This window comes from Ipomoea nil, unplaced genomic scaffold (genome assembly GCF_001879475.1).
Source record: "Ipomoea nil cultivar Tokyo-kokei standard unplaced genomic scaffold, Asagao_1.1 scaffold2921, whole genome shotgun sequence".
Lineage (NCBI taxonomy): Eukaryota > Viridiplantae > Streptophyta > Magnoliopsida > Solanales > Convolvulaceae > Ipomoea > Ipomoea nil.
The window spans coordinates 4458613-4480313 of NW_017619349.1; the positions used below are offsets into that span (position 1 = coordinate 4458613).

At 39.1% G+C, this 21701-nt stretch overlaps 1 protein-coding gene and 1 pseudogene across 1 annotated transcript; both read right to left on the bottom strand.

Moving 5' to 3' along the window:
- Positions 1–21701, bottom strand: part of LOC109160763 — a 67586-nt pseudogene that overhangs the window by 15478 nt on the left and 30407 nt on the right.
- On the bottom strand, positions 16181–20116 carry LOC109160847. The gene is made up of 4 exons (XM_019309092.1): positions 19149–20116; positions 18665–18785; positions 17877–18610; positions 16181–17750 (listed from the first exon to the last, which is right to left on the bottom strand). The coding sequence occupies exons 1-4, from the start codon at positions 20114–20116 to the stop codon at positions 16181–16183; spliced, it is 3393 nt and encodes a 1130-aa protein (XP_019164637.1).

The window sequence follows — 21701 nt, forward strand, 5'->3', positions numbered from 1 at the left end:
ATATAACATTTGGGTCTAGGGATAGCAACGGGGCGGGGTGGGGGTGAGGAGGGGTATCCCCGTCCCCGTCTCCGTTCCTCGAAAATTTTTCTCATCCCCATCTATATCGGGGCGGGGGTCTGGGACGGGGCACATTGCGATCTCTATTTGGGTCCGTTATATATATATATATATATATATATATATATATATATATATATTTCAAATATATATCCAATAACATTTGAGTGTGTATATATAAATATATATTATTTTGAGATATTAAATCTTGGTTCATTTATCACTAACAAGATCTCCAAATATCCTCCAATTACCAAAATTATCGATCTTTCCATCCATAGACCAGTGGCGGTCAACCACCGGAGCTCCGTCCCGAACAGTCAACCACGGCAAACACGGCCACTCATTCTTGCCGGTAAAACGCAAAGACCGGACAGGAATTTCCGCCGGAAAACACAAGTAAACTGCTTCGAAAATCACCAGAAAAACACAATAGACTTAGAGCAATAAACAGAACCATGCCGGAGATTTCCACCACCATTGCAACCACCCATACACAACCGGAAAAATCGAGGACCATCGGACAGAAGGCCGGGATACCCACGACCATCGCCAACGCAGTCCAGACTCGCCATCTCAGAGCACAACCATCCACATACAGGGGTCAAAAACAGCGGCAAACACGCCCGACACATCCCATTCGCCGGTCAAAGCAACCAACAACAGAAAACTCAAACAAACGTGAAGACACCCATCTCCGACGTTCCCCAGAGAAGGGAAACGCAAGCAGAAAATCAGAGAATACCTGGAATGAAAAGCCAAAAAACCGTGGATGATCCCACCCAGAGATTAATGCCAGAAAAACTTCCAACGAGCGAGATCCTTCCCGGAGCATCACATCCAATCGTCATGAAACATGGAGAGCCATAGAATAAATCGCATGGCCGAACCCAAGCTTCTAAGCAGCCGGAAATGGGCATCCCCTGCGCATAAAGCTTCGGAAAAATCACCCCAAACATCACCGGACGTCAGACTACCAGGCACGACCATCCGACGCTTAGAGTGGTGAAGCCGCCGTCGTCGAAAGGTGGCGTTCAGGTTGACTGGAAAACTACACGGTCAAATAGCTTTGTCGCTTACATAAAAGCTAAGGGGAAAACGACAAAAACACAAGCAAGTCACCGCGCCGGAGATCTTTGTCATTTACGTAAACGCCAAGGGGAAAAAGACAAAACAAGAACACTACTGTAGCATTGACCGGAGAATCAAGTGCCAAGAGTCTAGAAAACGACAAACCAGTAGTCTCATAAATCATTGTGGAATTCAAAAACAATAAAATCTGTTATTTTAATCGGACAAAACATTTGTTTTAATCCACTAGGCAAGAACGAATGAATTCCAGTTCATAAACAAAGAACAAATCCGTAGCTTACTGGAAGAAAACGTCTGAGAAAGCTCAAAGAGACATTGGCACTCGAGAGAAGTCAGAAAGAAATCCTCTAGAAAGAGAAATACTCTAGTCAACACTGAGACGTGTCCCAATTTCGTGTTCCTATTCATTCCGGACATGGGGAGTTATTCATTTCCATTCTCGTGGAATTTTGTATAAGTAAATACCAATGTACGTCCTCCGATTTTGGTGGCACCGCCACTTTTAGTCCTCTACTTTTAAATTCACCTCTTAGTTTTGATTTCATTCCAATTCATATGAGGTCCTTTCATTAGATTAGGCAGTCTAACACTGCTATGTCAAGAATACAATTGTCTTTTCACATTTAAAGACTTTTGTTTTTTGAAAACACATTTAATGACTTAAATAATCTATTTTTCAACCTTTTTCCACCATAAATCATACCACCACACTTAAACCCATACATCTTCATTCTTCATATGCATACAACCTAAGCCACTACTCTCCAATAACCGTTGCCGCCGTCGAGATGTTGCGTCTCGTGGTCTTCTTCTCCCTGCTTGCTTGCAGTCAAAATATATTATTCACTTCCACAACTTAACCCCCATATTGTCACCACTTGCAAAAGCTATTAAACCAGCAAATGGCATACTACCAAAGTGGATCATCTTGTTCTCTGCCATGTGCCAAAGCTCGAAGGACTGAAATCAACGCAACACAACCCGGGGCAATTAAACGCCATGAAAGACATTCGTTCCAAAGAGAAAAAAGCAGCAATATTGTTGAGTTTGTCTCATATATGGATTAGGAATAAGTGTTTGTCTCATACTAGGAGTAGGAGTGAAACGGGTAGACCTATTGTATATGGATTGGATGCCTATAAATATATTGGTTGTATCCCTAAAGGATAGTGTCACCACTATCACCATCACTATGAATAATAAGAGAATACTTTCACCCCGTGGATGTAGGCACATTGCCGAACCACGTAAATCTTGTCTTCTTTACCTTTTTAGCCATTATTATTTTTCTTGTTCTTGTTAATCTCAACAAATTGGTATCAGAGCACTGTTGAGATGGCCAGTTCAAGTACAAAATTCGAGGTATCAAAGTTTGATGGTATAGGGAATTTTGGATTATGGCGGTCTAGGGTGAAGGATTTGTTGGCATATTAGGGCCTTCTGAAAACCTTGAGGGCGAAAAATCCAGCAAATCTGGAAGAGCCTGATTGGAAGGAGTTGAAGAAGCAGGAAGCTATGAACATGGTTCAAGCTGATGACTCTTATTATAGTGAAGGTGATGTTCTAGCAGTTACAAGGAACAAGTTCGAACATTGTTTGGACTTGTTGGATGTTTCTAGATGCTAGATGAGAAGGTGGTGAGGGGCGTTGTGGTGTTGGGCAGCGCGGATACCAGGAGGGGTCGCGGACCTGGTATCGGTACGGGCTTGGCTTGTCATGAGTCACGGCTGGTATGGGCAAGTATGGCACTAGCATGGGCTGGGCTTGGCATGAGTCACGGCTGGTATGGGAGGACTTCTCGGGACGACAAAGAAGTTCGTGAACATGCACTGGTAAACGTTTGATGCTGCATGGTGCGTGTTGCTGACCAGTGGTAATTGCTGGTTAGTGGAGCATTGGGCAAGGCACACGAGTTTAGTGTGACTTTGCAGGGGCGCTGTTGTGTTAGGAGCAACATGGATACCAGAAGGGTATATGGACCTGGTATGAGCCGGATGCAGGAAGTCAGCTGAACGGGGCAGTTAGCATGAGTCGCGGCGGTATAACAGGTCGACGACTGAGGGGCGAATGGCTTGGAACAAAGCAATTCGTGTACATGCACTGGGTAACGTTTGATGCTGCGTATGCATGTGGCTGGCTAGTTGGGATGAGCATGGTTGTTCCTACCCATGTGTATATGTGAGATAAGCTTTTTCTCCTAAGGGGCATAATTGTGAAGGTGGAGATGGTGAGATAAGTCTTTTCTCCTAAGGGACATATTTGCTAAGGTGGAGATTTGTTGAGTTATCTTTTTCTCCTAAAGGACATGTTTGCGAAGGTGGAGAAGTCTTTTCTCCTAAAGGGCATATATGTGAAGGTGGAGATGGTGAGATAAGTCTTTTCTCTTAAAGAGCATATTCGTCAAGGTGGAGAATTGTTGAGTTATCTTTTCTCCTAAAGAACATATTCGCCAAGGTGGAGATTGTTGAGTTTGTCTCATATATGGATTAGGAATAAGTATTTGTCTCATACTAGGAGTAGGAGTGAAACGGGTAGACCTATTGTATATGGATTGGATGCCTATAAATATATTGGTTGTATCCCTAAAGGATAGTGTCACCACTATCACCATCACTATGAATAATAAGAGAATACTTTCACCCCCGTGGATGTAGGCACATTGCCGAACCACGTAAATCTTGTCTTCTTTACCTTTTTAGCCATTATTATTTTTCTTGTTCTTGTTAATCTCAACAAATATGTAGAAAGAAAGTACCTTGTGAGGAGTCTTTTCCCCGCTATACTCAACTCGTGCATGCATTTTTTGTCTCCTCCAGAATCAATTTTCCACACTCTAACAGAATCCTTGCTCAAAGAGGTTAAATAGTCTCCGGAAGAGCTCCAGCAAACGAACTGCACTTTCGATACATGTCCTTGTTATCAAGATGAAGAACAAATTAAATGCTCTGATCTAGTCAGATTTTCGGTTTCGAAATGTGAGTGATAAAATTTCATCTTGCCTTCAAAGGGTATCTGCAGGTTTGGGTAGTCTCAACGTCTATCAACAGTACACCATTTCCTACTGTTGCAGCAAGAAACCTTTCACAGGTGGGCTGGAACCTGACTTGACTTGCACGAACCTTAGATGATTTTGGAAAATAGAATTTATAAAGAATAAAAAAAATTCAGCACATAAATTATCAATGGATTAAGTCCAAGAAAACTCGACGAAATCATTTAGAACAAGTGTGCCGAATGCCAACATCCTCCTCCGCCTCCTCAACCCGATTGTCCAGCTCTACCGTTGTCCCCATTGCCTATTCTACCGTCACCCCCACCGCCTATTCTACTCTCACCACCACCACATACTCTGCCCTCACCACCATCTGTTGAGAAAGTTGGGCAACCATTACAATAAAAATAATAGCAGTAACAGTGGAAGAAAAGGGCAAAAATCTTATGCCAAATTTCCTTTGAAATTTTATGGAATTTGCTGCTCCCATGCCCAGATTATGCCGCCGAGAGGAAATTGCACTAGCTAGGAACAGAGCTGCTACATTACCGCTTGGAATTAATCAGGTGCCGAAGAACAATTCGCTTCCAAGAATTAATTGCCAAAAAAAGACCGCCGTCTGGAAATTTGCACTGCCTCCAAGGATTTCCAAGATAATCCTCCGCCGTTGAACAGACGCTCCTTCTGTCGTATTTGTTCTGTCGGCAGCGCCGCTGCCAATCTGCAGTCCACCACCTCCTTATGATTCTGATAACGATCAATCCCTATACATAACCAGCTGGAAGCCTGGAAAAAAAAGTAATAATATCAACAATTGTGAAAAGACAATTGTATCCTTGATATAACGGTGTTAGAATGCCTAATCTAACAGAAGGACCTCATATGGAATGAAATCAAAACTAAGAGGACTGATGGTGGTGAATTTAAAAGTAGAGGACTAAAAGTGGCGGTGTCACCAAAGTCGGGGGACCTCTGCTAGTATTTACTCAATTTTGTATCTTGTTCTCCAACCCTTCTTGTTCTATGGTGGGCCAGGTGGGCATGTGGAATTGCCCACTTTTTTTTTTCCTCGTGGGACGAAAATTTAAAGCCTCATTGTTTAGCACAATATAAAATATAGAGTAATATATTAGAGTTATTTGCACATTTGATCCCACGACTATGGTGTCATTAACGATTTTGATTCACGACTTTCAAAACTTGCATAATTGGTCAGCAACTATTATTTTCTTAGCAAATTTGGTACTTCCGATGCATTCTCCAGTCAATTTTAGCCTTTTTTTTTTTTTATACCTTTTTTAATGTGGGTAATATTTTCTTTTTCCATCTCACCATCACTAGAAGTATGTTTTACCCTTTCATCTTTCTTTTAAAAAAAAAAATCTTCTTATATTTAACAATATTACAAAACTGAGTACTTAAGATGCATTTGGCGATTTATTTATTTTTCGTAATGGTCATAATTGAATAAACAACGTGCAATGTTCACTTTCGCATCTCTATCGTCCGTTAGCATGTTCAACATAAAATATACTTAAACACATAATACACAAATTATGTATACAATTTAACAATTAATTTAAACATTTAATCAACGCCGAACACAGTGACTAATTCACTCGCTGAATTATAAGCGCCTTTAATTTAAACCGATTTTTAATTAACATCAAATTTTGAAATTTATTTCCCATTGAGTATTTTACTACTTATATTTATAATGTGTGTTAATTTGTGAGATTTATAATTTGTTACGTATTAGTACGTATATTGAAAGCCGTGGATCAAAGTTGTTAGTGACACCATAGTCGTGGAACCAAAAGTGCAAATAACTCTAATATATTATTTCAACTTTATATATAGTTACTTTGTAATCTTTTTATATGATTTTTTGCACTTTTAATCCCACGACTATAGTGGCACTATCAGGATTGATCCACAACTTTTGAACCTTACAATTTTAGGTCCACGACTATTGTTTTTTTTTTTGCAAAAATAATTCTTCCGACGCTTTTTCTGTTCACTTTGTGCCGGAATTAATATTTTACGCTTTATAACAAGGGTAAAATTGTCTTTTTTATTTTACCACCCTATTTCTTTCATCTTTATCTTCGTCAAGAATTAGCAATTTAGCATCAATAATGAATTTGCTGAGTGCTGACAATGCCAATCGTTATGCTATGGACCCCGTGTCCAGCATGCATTGTGGACACGGTAACGGTGCCGTTAGTGGCACCGTTATCTTCCAGTTCTTTTTTTTTTTTAATAATTTCAAATCGCTTCGTTATAGGAGCATATGTTTATAATTTTATCACTATATGTTCATAATTGTAAGTTCATAATGTCAGAGCTCTGTGTTCATAATTCCATAACTGTACATTCATACTTCCATAACTGTACATTCATAATTCCGTAACTGTACATTCATAATTCAATAACTATAAATTCATAATATTCGAAGCTCTATGTTCACAATTTTAGAGCTCTATGTTCATAATTTTATCACTATATGTTCATAATTCTAAGTTCATAATGTCAGAGCTCTATGTTCATAATTCCATAATTCCATAACTGTACATTCATAATTCCATAATTGTACATTCATAATGCCACAGACGAATAACGCCGCGTTTAACGGCGAGACAAAATCAAATTTATTTTTTTTAACTGGAATGACGCGTTTTCCCTAAAAATAACATCGTTTTGGACTTGTGTCCACAACATAATTTGGGCGAGGATGCCATGTTGGAACTCGAAAGCTCTCATACTCTTTCATGGCAACAACAATAGCGCCCATACACCCACACGTAAGCGCTTCGCCGTCTTCGTCCTTCATGCTTTTGGATTTTTAAGCTCAAATTTCTAGGGGGACGAAGAAGAAGATGGAGTGGCCTGCTTACCTATTTTGAGTATGAAAAGCTAGTTATTCATATGACTACTCCCCGTTAATTACTCTTTCACTTTCGGGTCTGTTTAGCTGTTTTGTAGTTTGTCCATGGTGTTTTCTTTAATGAAACTATAAATTGCGATTTTTTTCATAAGTAATTTTAATAGTTTTTCTTAAAGTTTTTTCTTTTCGGGAGAATTATCTTGATTCAAAGATTTATATGAGTTTCTTACTTCTTAAAGTTTACATTTTTAACGAGTGATGTTAGAATTCACTCAAAGTAGAATGGTTTCTAAGTTTATTTTTATTTTTTTTTTGCCGGGTCATGATCAATAATGTTGTATGCCCTGATGCAATCTAAGTTATGGTAAGTACCATTTTTTTCCGATAGGGTCGCCGCCGCGGTGCTGCTCTCCATTCTGTTTTTATTTTCTTAATTTCTTCTAATTTTGCAAGTTGATAGTGCAAGGAAACATGAAGTTCTGGAAGCAGTTTAGGTGCTCACTGCACCTATCTAAACTTTTCAATCAAGAAAGCGAACATCTCCTCTATTATTGGATGCTTTTTAAGCTTTTCCCCTTGCATGGCCCTGACTCCACACCCTAGCCCGTGGTGCGACTGAGACATGTGCTCAAGGGAGACAATGATATGAGAAGTGCCAAGACGTCGGTTTCCATGGTGGTTATGCATCCAGAGAGAAGGCTTCACCAGATGATGTTTGTTGACCCCAATAATGAGAAGAAACCAGTTGTTCCCATGGTCTCGATTTTGAATTGTTTGGGAAAGGGTTACTCGATTGTCAGAAAGGGGCCTCGGCTAAGCTTCTGTTTCATGTGCTCTAAACTCTTGCCACAATATTCTTCAGAGCAGATTTGGGTTAAATAAAATGACTATTCTAACCCTGATATAAAGATGGAATTTTTTCCGGCGGAAAAAGCGCCGAAATGACTATTTTTGCTTAAAAACAATAGTCGTGGACCTAAATTGCAAGGTTTAAAAGTCGTGGATATAGTGTCACTATAGTCGTGACTCGTGAGACCAAAATTGCAAAAAACTCTTTTTTTATATTTAAACTGGTTTTTTACGCGCTTTGCGCGAATGATTATTTTTAAATAAGTATTTTAAAATATATCAATGTAATATTATATTGGAGGTGTTCATGCATAGGTAAATAAATATAGAATTTTTTTTTATTTAAATTGATAATTTGAAGTATATAAATGCAATATAATATATGGGATATTAATTTTATTGTCACTAAAATAAATGTTTGCAACTTTATAATAACGCTAGTCTAAATACTTAGTCTAAAAACAATAGTCTAAATAAATACTACTTTTGGTTTAAATTTCTCTAATTCTTCTTAATTCTCTTTTGGGTAGCATTGTCATTGTATTCATTTTCAGTGCATGTCCTCATTTTTTTTTATTGGTAGTGTGTCATGTGCAATTGGGTTACTGGTGGTAGCATATATGGATTCATCGTGTAATGAGATTATGGTGTAGGAAGCCCTAGATTTGCCTTGTTGTGTATATGATGGGATCTTAGTTGTACTATTAACTCTTTATCTTATAAGCACTTATTGATATTTGGTAGTTGTAGTTTTTTCCCTACATGTTTCATGCGTTTTGAGATGTGTGTCGTAGGTTATCATGTGAAAGTATTGAACAAAATATTAATATTTATTATATTTGTATAAAATACTTATTAGTAAATAAATATATATAACATATATTTTGTATTATAACTTTGATATTTAATTACAAGATAATGTAAAAAAAAAAAAAATTAAAGAATACAATTGACAATGTAATGAATATAATAAATTAATAAATTTGAGGAATAAGAGTCAAATAGGCCATCGAACTGCACACAATAATGCAATTAGGCCACTGAACCTAAAAAAAAGCTACAATTAGATCCCTAAACAAACCATTTTCTTACAATTTGTCTAATTTGTAAGTTTTCTAGGTGGTTAGCAGGTCACCTTTTATTTAAAATATTTATTATTTAAATAATTATTTAATTTTTTTAAAAAAAGAAAGATGCAGATCGTCTCCATGGCCAGAGACGAAGAAGTTATCTTCGTCTCCATGGCCGGACACGACGCGAAGACATCTCCGGCCATGGAGACGAATCCATGGCCGGAGACGATCTATATCTTTAATTTTTTTTAAAAAAAAAATTAAAATAATTATTTAAATAATAAATATTTTAAATTAAAGGTGACCTGCTTGGGGTTAGAAAACTTACAAAATAGACAAATTGCAAGAAAATGGTTAGTTTAGGGAGCTAATTGTAGTTTTTGCATTATTGTGTGCATTATTGCATTATTGCCTCATGGCCTATTTGATCCTTATTCCTAAATTTGAAGGTAATGAATCTTTGAATTGTAGAAAATAAAGATAATATAACTAATGAAATTATATATCTTTTTAAATATTTTATAATGATTAATTTTTTTTTTAAATAAAGGTATTATAGACATCTAATTCTAAATTAATTAAATGTATATGTATTTTTTTTTTGTTGTAGCTACTACTTTATTTAATTTAATAAGAGTAATAAAATGTCGTACATATTTTTCATCGATAATATTGAAATCATTATTTTTTTTTTAATTTACATTCGCTGTTGAGACAAATTGTTTTGAGAGTTTGTCAATGACAATTGTTACATATCCTGTCAATAGAGGATGATAATAAATAATTCAAAATATATATTTACAATAGATATTGTTATAATTATATAGTAAAAATTAACTTACAAATTAAATTTCTTTAGATGTTTTCATGCATTGATAAAATTCTGATGTGTAAACTTATTCAATTAGAGCCAGTGGGTTGTCAACATTGTCAATTCGTTAGAAAATGGTCCTACCATTCTAAAGTCCATGTGTAATTGTATTTATGATGAACAACTTTGTGGTTAGGTCGCGCAGGCCTGACAATGATGTAAGAACAATTTTGTCCGATAAAAAAATAGTATAATATTTGTAAAGTAATGTACAATTGTACCATTATAAAAAAATACATACAAAAAATATTAATACCATAACGACCTAAATCATACCAATAATGCAAAAGTGTAATTGAAATATTAAGTTTTGTTATGATCTAAATAATCAAAAGAAGATTAATTAAAAGGAAAAAAAAAAAACTTAACCTAAATTTGTTTTTTTTTTTAATACATAAAAATCAAATGATTTTTAAAGTTCTTGATTTATAATCTTTGATGCTTAATTTTGAATGTTATGTATTTATTCGGACTAATTATTTGAACAAAGTTTATGTTAAATTTTATATTATATATTTTTTTATAAATATTTTAATATATTCGTAGTATATGTTTAACAATTATGCCAACTCTAATTGGGATGGGGTTTGAACCTAAGACCTTTCTTATAGAAATTAATGAGTAAGTTAAAAATAATAAATAGTTAACGGAATATTCCGTTACTAAAGTTTATATTAACGGAATTTAGGTTATTTAAGGGAAGAAAATAATATAATAGAGGGTAAAAAAGGAAAAATATTATAAAAAAAATACTAAAACCAAAATAATATGAACCATTTTTATTTTTTATTTTCAACAGAAACAATACTACCGACATTTTTTATTCCAGTTAACGACCTAACATTATTGCCTCTTATTAGAATTATTATTATAGATATCCATTCAGTCTAACATTCATAAAAATTGTATGGAGTACCAACTATATAATTAATGAGCAATGGATTTTAAGATACACAACAACATTACTTAAAATATCGAATTATCTCATATACAGCGTAACTAGTATAGAATATAATATAATATATAAAATCCTAGGGTCGAACTTAAACTCTGATACCAACTGTAACACCCCCAATTTTCATGCATAATTTAAAACCACTAAAGCTTATGAAATAAAGACAAAGCTATCATTAATACCCAAAACAGAGCGGAAGCTAAACATAAGTGTTGGGGTGTTATGCCACATCTAAGCTTGAAAACCTAGATGCACAGGCTAAAACTAACTAAACAAAGCATAATCTATAATCGTTATCCGAATACAAGCATGGCTCACAGACCGTCTAATTAAGCTACTACTAACTAAGCTAGGAACCGCAGCTCCTTCTAGCGCGCTCTCGGCCAACTAATCAGTACCTTAAAAACATGTGGTATCAAAACCATTAGCGAATAATGCTAAGCAACCCACTCTCACCCATTGAGTACAATATATATAGATATAAGAAATCATTTTGAGACTTGGGAATACATAGATATAGTCCTAAATGACTCTAGCTTCAAAACCAGGAATAAGCTAAGACTCAAGACACAACAACATACTTGGCACAGTAAGGCACATAAATACACTAGCATGCGAACTACGACCACAAGACAAGACGATACTACGACTCGTCAATAGCAACAAGAGCACACAACAAGACATGTCCATGTTCCAACCTTTATGCCTCTCCAACCTTATAACAGTTCCAACCAGTACCTCCAGGCCACCCTACACACCACATCCTTATCCTTCTGGGGCACCGCATGCCCCCGCCTACATGACCTCCTACATAACCGCCGAACTCATAGAATCCGCGATACATTTAAATCCAACACCGGTACCGCAGTACCATCACACACAAGCACACGCAGTGCATCAAACCACCAACATATCTTTTCTGCCAATCTCATCTCTTTTCTCATCATGGACAATCAACCCACTAGCAAGACTCGACAATGACTTTATAAGGGATAATCGGGGAAGGGCACCTCATGCATAATGACTCCCAACAACAAGTGCCCTCAAGGTGACTACAAGACACATAAAGACCACACTCCGACACCACACGATACAAGTATGGGGCACATGCAAAGACACGACTCACAATTCACATTGCGGTACTCAAGACATCACACTAGACTCACAAACATCAAAGAAGACACTTCGGGGCACGGGGATCGACCTAACGGACACCAACAGTCCACCGTACAGCATGTGTCCAGCGGGTGGACAACCACCCGCCGGCCTCTCGCCGGAAGAACCCCAATGTTCCAGCGGGCAGAGCGGCGGGTGCTCGTCCACCCGCCAACCCCCCGCTGGAACAATTAACGTGACCGGCGGGTGGTCAGGTGGGGGTTCGACCTCCCACTGACTACCCGCTGGAACAACACCCACCGAGGGTTTTCCCACTTTGGAAATGAACCAATCTTGTCCAATTTCAAGTCCAAACCCACCCAAAACTCACATTAACAATTATAGGGACTTGAACACATAGAACGACTCGACGAAAGACATAATTGACTCAAAACACAAACTCTAAACCTTGAATAACACCAGAACATGCATAAACCCACCCAAGAATATCAAGAACAACAAGATTATCAAGAAGCCACAATATAAGCCCTAAAGACAAGCTCTAATACGCATAAACACAAGAACGTGCACACTACCACACAAGATCATCAAGAACATCAAGAATAACGAGAATCCACATTATAAATCCCTAAGACGAGCTCTACCAAGGCAAGATCACATGATCACACGTATAATCATTCAATGAGCCAATAAATAAAAAATAGCAAGGAAAGTAGGTTTTGTAAGACATGATTTACCTGGTAGCTTTAATTAAACTCCTTACAACTTCTAGGATCTTTCCTCAAGGTCCTCTTTCTATCAATCTTTCCTAGGCTCGGTCACGAGGATTCTTTGTCCGAATTCTGAGAGGGGATTTTGAGTAATGGATGGGGAAAGGGTTCCAAAGCTTTCTAATTCATTTTATATAGATTTAGGAATCCTAATCAGGGTCTAATTAATAATGGGCCTTCTTTCCTTATTCTAACAGGCTTGGGGTTTCATTAAGGGTAAGGGTCCACGATCCTCCGAGGACCATATCAATTAATTTAGGAAATTAAATCCTGACTGGGTTAAATTGTTCTTAACTATTATTTAACGGAATTAATTAAATAATTAATCTGAGTTTAAAGGGCGTAACACGAGGTGTTACACCGAATCCACAAACCTGTAGTTGCTGCAATGCTTGCTCTGTATCAGAAAGGAGAGGAGAATGTACTTAGAGAAGAAGAGAAGGGAAGAAGTATTTGTCATAGAAGTATGTTTAGACAGAGTAGAGAAAGTTAAAAAAAAAAAAAATTGATGTTGGATTTGGGATTTTAACTATTTATATTTGTGAAAAAAAATCTACAACAATTCTAATTTGATAGTCAAAAAAATGAAAATATACACAATGAAATTAAAAAAAAAAAAAAAACAAAACGAGTTTTTCCCAAAATAGTCCCTCGACTATTTCTCAATGTATATTAGGTGTACAATATGTGAACGAACGAAAATGCCCTCCATTTTAACACTGAGTTGATGGAAAACTTAACGGAAGACCAAATTGGGGGAGTTTTTGGAAGTCGAGGGACTAGATTTGGTGCAATTGAAAGTCGAAATATAAAATTGAGAATGAGCAATAGTCGAAGGACCATTTTGGGAAAAAACTCAAAGTCTTTACTCAGTAAAATTAGACTCATCTGAAGACAGAACTATGTCAATTAATTTAGATGGTGTGAAAATAACAGTGATATTCCTTTCTTGTGCCATTTTAATCTTCACCCAACAAATTCAAAAGATGAACATCACAACAACCCTTCAGGCCTTCACCTAGAAAAGAAAAAACACACTGGTCATACCCCTTTCATTAGAAGACCCAACCAAATCGAAAACCTTCAACACATCCTACCTCCTTGGACTCAGCACGACGAGGCGAGACTAGAGAAGCGAAAACTGATCGGCTGCGTCGCCGGAAACAACCTCACATGCCAACGCGTGGCGTTGGAACAGCTCTACGACCGCGGCGCATGACTCCTCTGCTAGCGACCGAACTTCTTGCAGTGGTGTCGCCCGTCCGTACCAGTCCCAGCCCAGGCACTCACTCTCACTTCCTAGGCTCTGATACCATATTAAGTGTTGAAATACAAGAACAGTGCATGTATATTCATTGTGCTGCTATACAAGTAGAAGCCCTATTTATAGATAGGCTAAAATAGAGAATATTTCAATTTTGGTCATATGACTATAGGGGCATTATTAATTTCAGCACATGACTTTCAAAAGTGTCAATTTAGTACCTTGACTATGCAATTTTTATCAATTTTGGTCACTCCGGTCAAATTACCAGCCAAATTTTGTCGGAAAATTTTAACGGTTAAAATAATAAGAGTATTTTAGTCATTTCTTATCTCTTCCTTCTTCTCCGGCGAATTCTTTTTTTTTTTTTCTGGCCGAGGACACCATCATCTCGATCCGGGTCACCCCGACCCGCGTCAACACCCCGAGGCTCAACGCCAACGATGTTCACGCCAAACAGCCCCAGTTTCTTAGCAGCAGCCTTACCTTGGACCACCGGCACCAACTTGTACACCATTGCTCAGGTGTGCCCTCTACGACGCCGTTTTTTCCGCTTCAAACCCTTCCAGAACTACTACAAACACATAGATACATACCTGCGGGGACATGGTTGAGGGCGATGCCGATGTTATTGAGAGCTTGTTGAACCAATGGTGAGATCTTTGTAGTATCCCCGTAGGCGGAGATGGATATGGGCCAGCAGTAGTTCAATTTAACCAACGCCAAGCTAATATTCTTCGCGATCGGATCGCGTGCAACTAGAGTGACCAAAATTCGCCGGAAAAAAAAAAGAATTCCCCGGAGAAGAAGGAAGAGATGTGAAATGACTAAAATATCCTTATTATTTTAACTTTTAAAAATTTTTAGCGAAATTTGGTCGGCAATTTGACCGGAGTGACCAAAATTGATAAAAAAAATTGCATAGTCAAGGTACAAAATTGACACTTTTAAAAGTCATGTGCTGAAATTAACAAAGCTCCTATAGTCATATGACCAAAATTGAAATTTTCTCGGCTAAAATACTACCAGGCTTAGAATTCAAAATTCCAAAGAAAGACTTAGAGACTAACTCTAACAACTCCATTATTCATCTAACATTTTTCAATATAGATGAAGGAATTCTTGAATCAGTATAGGTTGTAGGAAAAGATATGTTCTAAAATGGGAATTGAAGATACTCATTCATGTTCCTAATTAAATGTCATTTTAAGAATGGATGGGGTTTCAGGTTTGTGAAATGGAGGTGGGGTATTCTAGGGATGGTGCATTGGATAGATTGGGGTTGTGATGTGATCTTTAAGTCATTGACTGGAGTTGCATTTTGGGAGGATTTCTTATTTGAGGAATAAAGGTTACCTTACTAGAATGATGGCGGCCATCTAGGTGGCAAATAAATGGCCGGAGTGATTTCTTTTTGTTGTTGAGTTTTGCAGTAGAGTAATGCTTAATACCCTAGATCAAATGCATGACCTTGAAAGTAAATCCATAGATTAATAGAAAGGGAGAACTTTGGGTCCTTGGGGCAAATAATTCTTGTATGTGATTTTTGGATCTTATAACTTCAAGACTAAAAATAAACTTGATTGTTTTTCAATAGCCATAAGGTTTTGCTACAACACTTTTTCCTTCTCGCTTAAGGGTAGCATTACCGATCATTTGCATGTCATTGTAAATCATGTATATATTTTTTTGGGGTATCCCCTCACTGAATTGTAGGTACCTTTTTGGGTGGGACAGCTGACTTGGAGATTTAAGACTGCTTCATTCTTAGAGCCAAGGATCGAATCCTCGACCTTTGGTTAAAAATAAATGAGTCACTTCCACTCAACCACACCCTCTAGGTTTAAATCCTGTATATATAATCAAGTGTTAAAAATTGATTTTGTGGTCTTGTTGCTTTTTGTGAAACTTTGTCAGTTTGTGCTTCACAGCAATAATTCACATTTTTTTTTTTTTTGTGATTTCATTCTCAACAAGTTCGATTGTGTTTCATAAAATAATGGTAAAAAAGCTATTATGATGAATATTTTTCGTACACAAAAATAGGGTCGAGATTATACTTCAAAACTTTTTGAGTACTTACAGGCCAAGAGATACTAATCTCACCATTAGGCCGGGGTTGTTGATTTGAATGGAGGATAATAGGATATAGACTAGCAAAGAAGTGAGAATTCATGAAAAATATGGGAATTTCTTGACATCTCTTTTAATCAGATGATTTTTTTTTTTTGAAAGGAGCCAAGGTGGCAATTTATTCAAAATAATGCGAGATTTGTGCTGGTGGGTTCGCATCCCAGTACATAGCTGAAGTTTGACTAACAACTGAAGTAGCTAAAGCATGTGCTAAATAGTTTTCTGATCTAGGAACAAAAACAACTAAACAAGAAAGTAAAGAATTAATTAAATTCCTCCAACCATCTATTGCGTAGCCAACATATGATCGATCGGTACTAGCTGAAGTAGTTAGGTATTGTTTGACCGTTAAACAGTCCGTGAGTAGTTCCAAGCTTTCCTCTCCACGATTCTTTAGCCAAGACAAAGCTTCCTTGCATGCCAGTGCTTCCGCCATAAGAGACGAGAAACAATTTGGAAGTGAAGAGACATAGGCAGAAATATATTGTCCGTTTCCATTCAAAAGAACTGCACCTACCGAGGCCGTATTCGTGGCATGGTGATAACTCGCATCCACATAACACCTGCGAGTGTGTTGCCCTGGCGTGGCCATGACTGTATTGGTGTGCGGCGGTGCAGGGGTGTTTTCGGTTCCACGGTGCACGGCACACCATGCCTTCATCGTGATGGTGGCCGTCCTTAGAGTCTTCTTCGGCATTGGCATATAGGCGTCCCAAACGGCATTGTTTCTTGCTCTCCAAATATGATATAAGATTGCAGCTGCATACACCAGACCATCAGTGTCCAAATTATCCAAAATCATATTAAACCATTCATTAAAAATATTCGTCTGGATAACAGGGATTGGGAGGTTAGCTTGCCCCCATACAGCCTTGGCATAGTCACACGTGACCAGGGCATGCATGGTATCTTCATATAACACTCCACACATAGCACAACTAGGCTCAATATCAACTCTCTTGTTTCGCAGATTCATAGTAGTGGGAAGAATGTCACTCAAAGCTCTCCATAGAAAGGTTTTCCATTTTGGGGGGATTTTGAGCTTCCATAACACTTGCCATTTATTAAAGAGATTAATCGTATTATCATACCTGCCAACAATACACTTATAACCACTTTTTACAGAATACAATCCTCTTGGGTCATCATGCCAATACCACGTATCTTCATAATCTGGTGATATGGGAATTTTCAGAATTCTGGGTACATCTTCTGGCACAAAAATATCCGTTAAAATGGAAGTATCCCATGTCCCCGTCTCTTGGTCAATTAATCCAAAAACTCGTGCATTAAGCAGTTGTGGTGACATTTCTGTTTGAATCATTGGATTCTGCTCATCCTGCAGCCAGGGATGATCCCATATTTTCGTATCCTTGCCATTCCCTATCCTCCGCCTCACACCAGTACAAACCATGCTTTTTGCTGCCATAATACTTCGCCAACAAAAACTTGGATTATTCCCAAGATGTGCCTCTGAGAAAGTATCTTTCGGATAATACCTGGCCTTATAAATACGTGCCACTAGGGATTCTGGCCTTGTGAGTAAACGCCATGCCTGCTTTCCCAACATTGCCAAATTAAATGCCCTGAGTTCCTTAAAACCCAAACCTCCATATTTCTTAGGGATGCATAATTTATCCCATGCCTTCCAATGTATTCCCTGATTAGTGCCTGAGTTCCACCAATACCTGTTCATGGTCCTCTCAATAGAAGAAACAACATTCATAGGGAGTAAAAAAACACTCATTGAGAAGGTAGGCATAGATTGAGCCACACTTTTCAATAATATTTCCTTACCAGCCTGAGAGAGCAACTTCTTATTCCATGAACCAATTCTCTGTTTAATCTTTTCCTCAATATACGAGAAAGCTGCCTTTCGATTTCTACCAATAAACGACGGAAGCCCCAGATATTTACCAAAATTTGGGGCTTGCAACACCCCCAGTTCCTGCGCCACCATGCCTCTGTCCTCCTCAATAGTATTTTTGCTATAACAAATACTGGATTTATGATAGTTTACCGCTTGTCCTGACAACTTCTCATATGCCGTTAGGCATCCTTTTATCACACTTGCTTCCTGCAAATTGGCCTTAAAGAACAACAAACTGTCATCCGCAAAGAAGAGATGGGATATTGGGGGAGCTCCCCGAGCCACTCTACATCCATGAATACTATTATTCAATTGTGCCTGTTGCAACATCATAGAGAGTCCCTCTGCACAGATAATAATTAGATACGGAGACAATGGGTCCCCCTGCCTCAATCCACGAGTAGGTGTAACTGAATCAGTACGAGAGCCATTAATTAAAAACCTGTACGATACAGTAGACACACATAACATAATCAAATCCACCCATTTTTTATCAAAACCCATGGCCACAAGCATCCCATGTAGGAACGACCACTCCATTCGATCATATGCCTTTGCCATATCTAATTTTAGTGCAGCCCATCCAACAACACCACACTGTTTCCTGTGCAAATAATGGCCAACCTCCGATGCTAGCAAGATATTATCCGTTATAAGCCTATCGGGTATAAACGCACTCTAGGAATCCGATATAATCTCATCCATCAAGGGTTTCATTCTATTAGTCATTACCTTTGCCATTACCCTGTATATCACATTACTCAACGCAATTGGCCTAAGATCAGATACTCGTTCCGGGTTTTGCTTTTTCGGGATCAATACCACATCCGTTTCATTCAGAGTTGCTGGGAAGCTGCAATTATTCAAACAATTTACTATAAAGGATGACATATCCCCCCCTACCACATCCCAAAAATGTTGATAGAAGCCAGGGTTCATTCCATCCGGGCCTGGTGCCTTGTCAGGATACATAGAAAAGAGAGCAGTTTTGACCTCATCGTTAGTGAACGGCCGGACTAAAGATTCATTTTGTGCCAGAGTGACACGCGGGGCAATACTATTAAAGAAATTTTCCCCATTCTCCGGGTTTCCCGAGGCAAAAATATCTTGGAAGTACTGTAAAACAATCCCCCTCATAGGCTCACCTTCCACCCAATCCCCATTATCATTCATAAGCTTATCAACATTATTTTTCTTTCTACGATGAGAGGCATACCTGTGAAAGAATTTTGTATTGGCATCGGCACCCTTGAGCCAGTGTTGCTTAGCTCGTTGTCTCCAGAATGCATCCTCCCGTGTCTCTGTTCGGCATAATCGTTCCTCCAATGACCGGAATTCAGCTAACGAGGCTGGATCCGTTTTTCCTCTCAGACGCAGCTGCTCTTTCCGCAAACTCATAATTTTCTCTCCAAACATATGAAACCTGTCACCCCCCCACCGAGATAGCCGAGAGCCACAGAATTTTATGCAATCCTGCAGTCCACGGTCCTTTCCTTCATCCCATGCTTTTTCCACAACACCCCGGCATCCCTCATCATATAACCATGCATTCTCAAAACGGAAACCCCTCCTACTAGCCCCACCCCTCCCTACGGAGTCATGGATGCTTAGAAAGAGAGCCGAATGATCCGACTTGCGGGTTAAAAGATTAGATACTCTGGCTCCTGCAACAATCTCGCGCCACTCATCCGAGGCCAATACTTTATCCAAATGTTCCTCTATCCAGTCAGCCGTTCCTTTTCCCCTCTCCCATGTAAACGGATATCCCTGCATAGCCATCTGAGATAGGCCACACTCCTCAATAGTATCCCCAAAACCGCGTAGGAGCCTATCAGGGTGTGGGTTTCCTCCTCGTTTCTCGTGCTGAGAAAGAAGGTCATTAAAATCCCCATCTACTACCCAAGGCAGGTTAGACTTGGTAGCCAAAGATCGTAACTTTCCCCATGATTCCTCACGTCTGGGTCGCTGTGCCAACCCATAAAAACCAGTCATTCGCCATTTAGGAAAGCCATGCATACTGACCTCAATATCCACATGATTATCCGAATAGCTGAGCAGACTAGCTGTATTATTTCTTCGCCACAACAACGCTATACCACCCTTCACACCATCACTATCCACACAGAAAAGACCATCAAAACCTAACTTGACTCGTAAACGTTCAGCATGTGACCGATCAACCATAGTTTCCATCAAAAAAATAAAGTTGGGTTTCTTACGGGACGCTAAGTCCAGAACTTCACGAACTGTCCGTGGATTACCCAAGCCACGACAGTTCCAGCTAAGGGTACTCATTGGGTCGGGCGGGTTTGGGAACCAGAACCCGCCTGCTGCAAGTTTTTTGACTGCTCTGCCATAACAACATCTTCCTCCACCCTTCCCCGCCCTCCTTCATCCGTCACCTCACGGCGCCGCTTAGACACGGCCACCAGCTCCGCCTCCCTAGCGTTACCGGCCCGGCTAGCTTCTATCGGCGCTGCACCACCCGACGCCACATCCGCCGTCTGCCTCGCCACCATCTGTCGGCCGGTCGGTAACAACCAGCTCCCACCGACCGGTCGAGGACCCCGAGATCCCCCCGCCTTCAGTTCCGGGCCATACAAATATTCCTCCACCGGTAGTGCCGAATCCCTCGCTCCCCGACAGAATTTGTATGAGTGTCCCAAAAGTCCACAAAAATAGCAATATGTGTGCAGACGTTCATACTTGAAATTCACCCAGCAACTCGTCTTATCCCTCTTAATAAAATTCATACGCCTCCTCAACGGTTTGTCAACGGCCAACGAAACCCTAATTCGATGAAAAATCTTCCATGGTGCATTATCAAAACGGTCATCCGCCTTGACAAACTTTCCCAAGAAGTTCCCAATCTGTTCCAATATTACGGCAGTCGCATACCCCTTCGGCAAACCATGGAGTTGTATCCATAAATCAACCGAATCAAGCTCAACATCACACGGGGACATTCCATCCGGGACCTGCTTGCATACAAAAGTGCTATTATCAAACGACCAAGAACCATCATTCAGAACACGCTGCATATCCGTCACATGGTGAAAGATAAACAAGAAACGGTCAGGTTCCACCTCCGTCGCCTCAACACCACTGACCGGTTGCCATACAGATGCCATAACTTGACTCATAAATTCCAACCTGACCAGCTTTCGTGTTAAGAAACGGCCGACGACCGCCCACTCCTCCTCCACGGCGTCCGTTCCACCACTGCCGTCGCCTTCCTCCACCGCCGGCATAAAAGCCGCAGCCTCCTCCTCCAAAACAAGATCCGCCCATCTCCTCGTCAACCCTGCTACGTCGCTGCTGGTGTGACTGGTAGCCATGCTCGCCCAAACCTGCTGTCGGAGAAGCTTGATGGAAAACGGAGAGATCGTCCGTGCCGGAAAGTCGAATTATCGACGTGAAACCCTAGAGAGAACTAGGTAGAGACGTATACTTTGTGGGAAATTAAGAAAGAAAAAAAGGTATTGGCAAGTTTTAATCAGATGATTAAAATATGAAAGCCATATTTAAGGTTAGTAGTCTCGGGACTAGGTCCCTTATATAACATTATTAAAATTGGCCTCTCAGCTTTTATAGCTTGTTCAACCTCTTTTTTTTTTTTGTTCTTTTTTTTTTTTTTTTTTTTTTTTTGGTAAAAGAATTTATGTTTTTTTTTTTTTTTTTTTTTTTTTACTAATTCCCTCATACTCTTGTGCACTCAATTCATTTTTTTCTTCCCCATCTTGCTCACTCTCACTTTCCTCAACCCTTT

Coding starts and splice junctions, on each gene's coding strand:
- LOC109160847 (XM_019309092.1), bottom strand. CDS start 20,116: ATGGTTGATCGGTCACATGCTGAACGTTTACGAGTCAAGTTAGGTTTT. Junction 18,786..19,148: donor AATACAAAATTCTTTCACAG/GTATGCCTCTCA, acceptor GAATAATTGCAG/CTTCCCAGCAACTCTGAATG. Junction 18,611..18,664: donor TATACAGGGTAATGGCAAAG/GTAATGACTAAT, acceptor TCGGATTCCTAG/AGTGCGTTTATACCCGATAG.